The sequence below is a fragment of the Macrobrachium rosenbergii genome, chromosome 12, assembly GCF_040412425.1.
Source record: "Macrobrachium rosenbergii isolate ZJJX-2024 chromosome 12, ASM4041242v1, whole genome shotgun sequence".
Lineage (NCBI taxonomy): Eukaryota > Metazoa > Arthropoda > Malacostraca > Decapoda > Palaemonidae > Macrobrachium > Macrobrachium rosenbergii.
The window spans coordinates 65,516,546-65,525,319 of NC_089752.1; the positions used below are offsets into that span (position 1 = coordinate 65,516,546).

Sequence of the window (8,774 nt, forward strand, 5' to 3'; positions counted from 1 at the left end):
AAGAAAGCAGGCCGCTTATAAAGCGGTGTGCGGACGTCTTACAAAGGCATACAATAGGATACCGGTGACCCAAGGTCAATTGTTCTCAATGTGAAACAGGACAAATAAATACAAATAACATGTAAAGATAAAAGTACAAGAATTGACACAATAATGTTCTGACACGTACAACGTAAACAGGCACAAATGAATCAATAACAGATACGCATTTACATAGATAAAAATGTGGCTATTTAGCGTGACCTAAGCTTGTGGGAAAGGCACTGTAGAAAACGGGAGGTTCACTACAGAAAACCCGTTGAGCGGGGACTTTACAATACTCCCCCGCCCAAGATGTAAGTAACGTCTGATCAAATTAGGTATCTGCTGGACCGCTGGAGAGTGCCGCGGCTCCGTGAAGTCAGCTAAGGGGTGCGGTGTGAGCAGGAGCGGCTGGCTGTGGTGCTGTCTGGGTCTAGGTCCTTCTGGGGGCGACCACATGACTTTCTTTTGGGTTGGGCTGGCTGCGGGGGTAATGGTTCCCACGGAGGGCGCTGCGTGGTATTGTCGACGTCTTCCTCCAATAGGGTGGGCTTGAGGCGGTCTACAGACACCCAGTCGTCCTTCCTGTGGATGGCCAGCCGGAATGCTTTGTCGTTCCTCTCCAGCATGCAGAAGGGTCCCTTGTAGGGCCTGGTTAAGGGCGGGCGGACGGCGTCGTTCCTGACGAAGACGTGGGTGGTGGAGGACAGGCTGGGAGGCATGAAAGGCAACGTCCTATCGGTATAGTCTGCTGGCAGGGGACAAACGAACTTTCCGACTGTGTCATGGAGCCTCTGGACTGTCAGGTTGTGGCAATCTCCCATGATGAGTTTGCCCGGGACTACAAGGGGCTCCCCGTAGACTTTCTCTGCTTCAAATGGGTCGCTGTTGGCTCTGGGGCCGGTCCTCGGCCTGAGGAGGACCCAAGGCAGCTGGTACTTCCAATCTTCGGCGGTGCAGTGGGCCATGAGGGACGCCTTCAGGGACCGCGAGATGTCGCTGCTGCCTGGAAGACCATGCGTCCCCCTGCTTTGTGAAGGCATGGACCAGCAGCTGATGGTCCATCCAGATTGTGAAGGGCGTACCCTCCAGGAGGAACTTGAAGTGACATACCGCCCGATACACTGCGCAAAGTTCTCTGTCGAAGGTGCTGTAGCGGGACTCTGTGGGGCTGAACTTCCTGCTGAAGAGGGCGATAGGTTGGGGGGCTCCGGCAACGACCTGCTCCAGGACCGCCCCACAGGCGACGTTGCTGGCGTCCGCCATCAGCTGGAGGGGGGCGCTGGGGTCCCGGTGGGCCAAGGCGGTTGCCTCGGCGAGGGCGGCCTTCCTCAGGGAGAAGGCCTGCTGCTGGTTGGGTCCCCACACTAAGGCCTTTGGGTGGCCTTTCAGGATCTCCGTCAGGGGGGCCATGGTGTGCTCGACCCCAGGGATGAACCTCCTGTAGTAGTTGGCCATCCCGAGGAATTCTTGTACGGCCTTGACGGAGGTAGGGGTGGGGAACCTGGTAACGGCTGCAACCGTCGATGCGAGTGAACGGACGCCCCCTGGGGATATCTCATAACCCAGGAAGTCAACTCTTTCGAAGCCGAAGGTGCATTTATCGAACCTAACGATGAGGCTGTTCTCCTGCAGGTGCTGCAGGACCTTCCGGATGTGTCGCAGGTTTTCTTTGTGGAATCTGGAAAAGATCAGAATGTCATCTACATAACAGACGCAGAAGTTCAGGTCCCCCAGGATGCTGTCCATCAGTCTATGGAAGGTTGCCCCCACATTCCTCAGTCTCAAGGTGGAGAAGGCGAAGACATAGGACCCGAAGGGCATGATCATATTGGTTTTGGGGATGTCCTCTGGAGCTACTGGTACCTGAAAGTAGGACTTCAACAGATCTAGTTTAGAAAATATTTTGGCCCCGTGAAAAGAGGCCGTGAGATCTTGCATGTTTGGAAGGGGGTAATGATCTGGTTCCGTTACGAGGTTGAGCTACCTGTAGTCGCCGCAGGGTTGCTGGAAGCCATCTGGTTTCTGCACCATGTGGAGGGGAGAGGCCCACAGGCTGGAGGCCTTCCTGCATATGCCCATACGTTCCATCTCGGCGAAAGCATCCTTGGCCTCCTGAAGGCGCCAAGGGGGGAACCTCCGGAACTTTGTGTGCATTGGGGGCCCCTTTGAAGACATCAGGGAACTCCTTCAGCAGCTGGGCGTACTGGTGCGGGGTGACAGAGCAGATGGCGGGCGCGCTGGGGCCCATTGCCAGAGGGAGGGACTGGCAGGAGTCGGTCTCCAACAGGCGCTTGCAACCGACGTTAACTGCCAGTCCGAACTGGGCGAGGAAGTCCGCGCCCAGTAGTGGGTTCCTCACGTCCACGACTATGAAGTTTCAGCTGTACCTCCGGCCAAGGATGGAGACCGACAGGGGCTTGGTGCCATAGGAGAGGATGGGGGACCCGTTGTCAGCTGTCAGGGAGGCAGCCGGGTCCAGCGGGCGTTTTCGGTCCTCTCTGGATGGCGGGAACACTGATCATATGGCCCCAGTGTCGATCAGCATCATCCTGCTGGAGATGGTGTCGCAGACGTAAAAACCTACTGGTTTTGGGCTCCTGGGTTCCTCTGCTGCCACGGCTGCCTAGGATGGTGGCCGCTGCCACCTCCGTTTTTTGGTTGGGCAAAGGAGCAGGGGGGTTGACAGTTCCAGGCGTCCTTGCCGTACCACTGGTGGTAGTAGCAAGGCCCCGATGGTTGCTTCTTTTGGTGGTATGTTGGCCGCTTCCTGGTGACGGCGCTTATCTCCCCCTCTGCGGCCTCCTCCGGCTGGAGGGAGTTGGAGTGTGTGGGCGTGGATGCCCGCTTCGCTGCCCTCGCAGAGTCCATTATCTGCTGCGCCGTCCTGATCAGGTTGTCGAACGGCACTGTATAAGGCTCGAGATTCTGGGTCCGAACCTCTGGGAGGAGCTGACGGAGGAAGACCTCCCTTGACAGGCTTATCTCCGACTGCCTGCCGTTGCCGTCCGTCCCTGGCAGGATGAGGAGGTCCTGGATCACACTCCAAGTCTCCTGGAGGTTCTGGTTGTGTCGGAGGTTGTTCACGAGGTCAAGGGTGCAGGTGGCCCTCTTGGAGACCGGCAGGGAGCAGGTCTCGACGAGAGAGGCCTTCGGGGTGCGAGTGGGTTTTGTGCGAGGGAGATATCAGATCCAAGAAGTTCGCGGTTATTTGTATGCGGGAGGGAATGTCCACGTCCATACTCGCTTCTGCACTCTTACTTGGAGTGGGTTACACTCGCGTCAATACACGCCATGTGGGTCCACTAATGATGCTGGTGATCTGCCGACGAGGGTCGGTACGCCCGAATGCTTTGTTAAAGCGTCGTGTTTAGGCCGTTAGGGGCGTGGGGTAGTTCATGGAGCCAAGACTAGGTCGCCGTATGAGTCTGCTAATGGCTCCGGGAACCACTCTGGAGGTCACAACTGTAAGAGGTACAAGAAAGAGAGCAGGAGGACATGTACTGCTGGTTTATTAAGAAAGCAGGCCGCTTATAAAGCGGCGTGCGGATGTCATACAAAAGCATACAATAGGATACCGGTGACCCGAGGTCAATTGTTCTCAATGTTAAACAGGACAGATAAATACAAATAACATGTAAGGATAAAATTACAAGAATTGACACAATAATGTTCTGACACATGTACAACATAAACAGGCACAAATGAATCAATAACAGATATGTATTTACATAGATAAAAATGTGGCTATTTAGCATGACCTAAGCTTGTAGGAAAGGCACCATAGAAAACGGGAGGTTAACTACAGAAAACCCATTGAGCGGGGACTTTACACATCTCTTCTTGAAGCAGTCTTCAGCTCCTTGAAGCATTCCCGGAGAAACGACCATTGAATTATAACGTCTTAAATTCTTAAAGACTCCTGGATCCTTTGAAGCAGTCTTCAGCTCCTTGAAGCATTCCCGGAGAAACGACCATTGGATTATAACGTCTTCTTAAATTCTTAAAGACTCCAGGATCCTTTGAAGCAGTCTTCAGCTCCTTGAAGCATTCATGGAGAAACGACCATTGAATTATAACGTCTTCTTAAATTCTTAAAGACTCCTGGATCCTTTGAAGCGGTCTTCAGCTCCTTGAAGCATTCCCGGAGAAACGACCATTGGATTATAACGTCTTCTTAAATTCTTAAAGACTCCAGGATCCTTTGAAGCAGTCTTCAGCTCCTTGAAGCATTCATGGAGAAACGACCATTGAATTATAACGTCTTTTTAAATTCTTAAAGACTCCAGGATCCTTTGAAGCAGTCTTCAGCTCCTGAAGCATTCCTGGAGAAACGACCATTGGATTATAACGTCTTCTTAAATTCTTAAAGACTCCAGGATCCTTTGAAGCAGTCTTCAGCTACTGAAGCATTCATGGAGAAGCGACCATTGGATTATAATGTCTTCTTAAATTCTTAAAGACTCCAGGATCCTTTGAAGCAGTCTTCAGCTCCTTGAAGCATTCCTGGAGAAACGACCATTGGATTATAACGTCTTAAATTCTTAAAGACTCCAGGATCCTGCGAAGCAGTCTTCAGCTCCTTGAAGCATTCATGGAGAAACGACCATTGGATTATAACATCTTCTTAAATTCTTGAAGACTCCAGGATCCTTTGAAGCAGTCTTCAGCTCCTGAAGCATTCCTGGAGAAGCGACCATTGGATTATAACGTCTTCTTAAATTCTTACAGACTCCAGGATCCTTTGAAGCAGTCTTCAGCTCCTAAAGCTTTCCTGGAAAAACGACCATTGGATTATAACGTCTTCTTAAATTCTTAAAGTCTCTAGGATCCTTTGAAGCAGTCTTCAGCTCCTGAAGTATTCATGGAGAAACGACCATTGGATTATAACATCTTCTTAAATTCTTAAAGACTCCAGGATCCTTTGAAGCAGTCTTCAGCTCCCGAAGCATTCCTGGAGAAACGACCATTGGATTATAATGTCTTCTTAAATTCTTAAAAACTCCAGGATCCTTTGAAGAAGGCTTCAGCTCCTGAAGAATTCCTGGAGAAACGACCATTGGACTATAATGTCTTCTTAAATTAAAAGACTCCAGGATCCTTTGAAGCAGTCTTCAGCACCTGAGGCATTCCTGGAGAAACGACCATTGGATTATAACGTCTTCTTAAATTCTTAAAGACTCCAGGATCCTTTGAAGCAGTCTTCAGCTCCTGAAGCATTCCTGGAGAAACGACCATTGGATTATAACGTCTTCTTACATTCTTAAAGACTCCAGGATCCTTTGAAGCTGTCTTCAGCTCCTAAACCAATTTCTGTCGGGTCCGCTTCCCTTCAAGAACGTGGGCTTCCCCGAAGAAATCTTCGAAGCCTTTCATCTCCAGGAAAAACCAAAAACCTTTGGAATTCCCAGAAACTTTTTCAGTTAATCTCTAAGAACGTGGGCTTCCCCCATTCTTGCGCAATACTAATGGGGAAGAAATCGGAGACAAAAGGCTTCGAAGAGCCTGGAGATTGTCTTGAAGCCTTCGGAAGCCTTCGGAATTCCCAGAAGCCTCCGGACACGCAAACAAAGGCAGAAAGGCAGCCACATACACTCTTGAGGCACAGTTTCTCTCTTATACAGTGAAGCTTGAATATCTGCACAAATTCATCGTTAATAATTTTGTGACATAAATTTTCGATTTTTTGTAGCTTTCTCCTTGTGTTGTTGTCTGCTGTTATTCGGTAAAAAGCCGTTTTTATTTATCATTTCATTTTCCATTCTCTTTCTTGACGGGTGCTTCCTTTTTATTCTTATTTCTTTGTACTGTATTGCTTCTTTATTGTGCACTTAGCTACTCAATATTGTTTTCTTCGCAGAAAACCAGGAAATTTCCTAAGAATCACCCGAAATTACAATTATCATTTGTTCATTTACACTCACAATAAGTACTTATTTTTGTGTCAAGCACACCGTCCTTAGATGAGGGTACAAATGAAATCTACATACTGCGCACAGTGTTATTTATTATAACAGTCAGAAAGTCATACAGTGACATACATATTTTACCCAATTAAAATCCAACTAGACAGGGCTGCTTTCTACTGATTGGTTATTGTGCTTTCTACTGATTGGTTATTGTGCTTTCTACTGATTGGTTATTGTGCTTTCTACTGATTGGTTATTGTGCTTTCTACTGATTGGTTATTGTGCTTTCTACTGATTGGTTATTGTGCTTTCTACTGATTGGACATTGTGCTTTCTACTGTGGTTATTGTACTGTCTACTGACTGGTTATTGTGCTTATCGGGTAAGCCATTTGTTCCGTCTTCAAGGCAGGAAGCCCAAGCCATCCGAGGGATAATCCGGAGATTTGGGTGTTTCTTAAGAACTCTCCTGGTTTTCTGTGAGGGAAACAACAGTGAGTAGCTTAGTGTATAACAAAAAAAAAAGTATTGTATGAAGAAATAAGAATAAAAAGGAAGCACCAGTCAAAGGAAAGAATGGAAAATATGAAAAATAAAAATGGCTTTTCACCGGAAGGTAGGTACCAGACAACAACACAGAGAAAGCTCCATAAAATCGAAAATTCAAGGCACAAAAAATATATATATATATACATATACATATATATATATATATATATATATATATATATATATATATATATATATATATATATATATATATATATATATATATAGAATGTATGTGTGTGGTATATTTATATTCATTGGTGTGTTTGCATGTGTGTATAATAATGTAAAATAATCACATTTAACAAAAATTATAAGTGTTTTTATAGCAGAAGAATCTGAGTCCAATTATTTTCCACAGGTTTTCGCGACAGAATGCAGCACATATCGTAACGCAACTGAAGCACCTTTTGATGTTTTGTCTTTGTGGCGTTTTCTGCGGTTATCTGGTAGGTGGTGTGACCTTAAGATTACTGTCAACCAAACAGTAGAAAAACAGAAAAACCGTGATGTTTCACACCGAAGACATCGATTACAGAACAAAATAAGAACTTCTTAAGTATGAATAGGCAGGATAGATAGATAGATATGTGTTGGCCTGCTTAACTGGTGTTCAGTCTCTGAATTATGTATACACTGTTGTCAGTTATTATTATTAGCTTAAAAATCAATGAATCATGCACCCATAAAAAACACATGATAATTATATAATGCAAAATAGATGAAATGGGGAAAAGTACCTGGGGAAGCTACATGACGATTAGACTGAAGGAAAGCAAAAGACTTGGAGTGGTTTGGTGGAAAGGGCGATGGACCAAGTGAGGCCATTGCGTGCTCTTGGTCACTACAAATTTGCACGCATCTGATGATGGTCAGAAGTCATCGGAGTAATGGAGCTGGAGCTTCTACAGGATCAGCGTACAAACTTAGGTGATAGGAAAATGTCATTCGTAACATATGTGCAAAGAAATTGACTAGTATCATTGTTAGTAATGTAATAGCAATAATATGAAAGCACTTGAAACAATCATTTCTTTAGTACACTCCACTGATGACAAGGCTGTTGCCGATCATTGTTCTACTTACTACTCACAACTTACCATTTAGACGTGTCATATAATTCCTGTGTTGCTATGTTCGTCTTCCTCAAGATCATTGTTTTATGGAAGCCAGTCTGCTGTCTTACATTCCTTATAAGTGTTATATCTTTTGTATGAAGATAAAAATATATTCAGACCTGTTTACTTAATATACAGACAATAAAAAATTACATCTAACTATCTAACCTTCTCTTCACGCATGACAGGGAATTTTGATAGGCCGGTTGTTAACGGAAGGCTTATACGGGAAACCTTACCGTGTGCATTTGCCCGTACAGGAGAACTTCAGCAGCTATCCTGCATTTAAAGAGGGTTAGTAAATGTCTAATGTGTTCTGCTAATTTGTTTGCTTATTTACCTAGTGTCACTCTGAGCCTAACTTGTGATCAAGAAGAGTAGGTGAGATACACTAAATATGGCTAAATTTTGCCTCGAACATACAAGATTTTTTACATTTTTCAGGCCCAACACCAACTCGGAGACTCGCTGCTAAACCAGTAGGTAGGGTAATTTTTTCATCTTTATTTGCATCTCTTTTGCATTTCTACAAAATTAGTTCAGTACAATGTGAATACCAAATAAACATTATCATTAGGTTAAAGTAGTTTTGTCTTCACTAATTTTTAGATTTGTGTCTGAGGGAGAGCGTGAATTCAGTCATTATAGTTGTCAACACGTGAACTTAAAAATTATTGCCTTGAACACGAAGAGCTTTTTAACCACAGCGGATATTTACACCTGGATTAGGAAACTGCAAGATTAAATACTGTACGCATCTAAAACAGGAGTCAGCTGAATTTTACTTATAGGCATGCTTTATTTCCATACACACTGAAGAAGAAAGAGGCTATCGAATCCTGGTGATGAGCTCTGTAGGTAGGAGTGGGTCTTCGTTCCTAGGACAGTTGGTAGCCCAGTTGCCCAACACCGTCTACGTCTTTGAGCCACTTCATTTCTTGCAGAAGTGAGTCTAGCCCCAGCCTTGGGTTTTTGCCATAATATTTACTTTGTAGAGCTGCAGGTTTGTCAGTTTTTTGTTCTGCAGTAATGCAGTGAACCTGTTTTATTGTGTTCTTAATATAATAATGAGAGTCCTCAAACTGTGTTAGTTGTAGTTTTTTAACTGTTATTTAAATTACGGCTGGTTTACGTGTTTAGGAGTTTTTATTTACACTGCATTATCCTTTTCTGAATAA

The 8,774-nt window shown here is 45.4% G+C and overlaps 1 protein-coding gene across 1 annotated transcript in view; it reads left to right on the plus strand.

The window, feature by feature from the left end:
- The first annotated feature begins 1,062 nt into the window (after positions 1-1,062).
- Positions 1,063-8,774, plus strand: part of LOC136844045 (uncharacterized) — an 11,344-nt gene continuing 3,632 nt past the window's right edge. Inside the window, exons 1-6 of the mRNA XM_067113060.1 lie at positions 1,063-1,125; positions 1,657-1,841; positions 6,840-6,927; positions 7,785-7,890; positions 8,041-8,079; positions 8,416-8,542. Coding sequence (XP_066969161.1) covers positions 1,063-1,125; positions 1,657-1,841; positions 6,840-6,927; positions 7,785-7,890; positions 8,041-8,079; positions 8,416-8,542 — 608 coding nt within the window. The remainder of the gene's footprint in view (positions 1,126-1,656; positions 1,842-6,839; positions 6,928-7,784; positions 7,891-8,040; positions 8,080-8,415; positions 8,543-8,774) is intronic.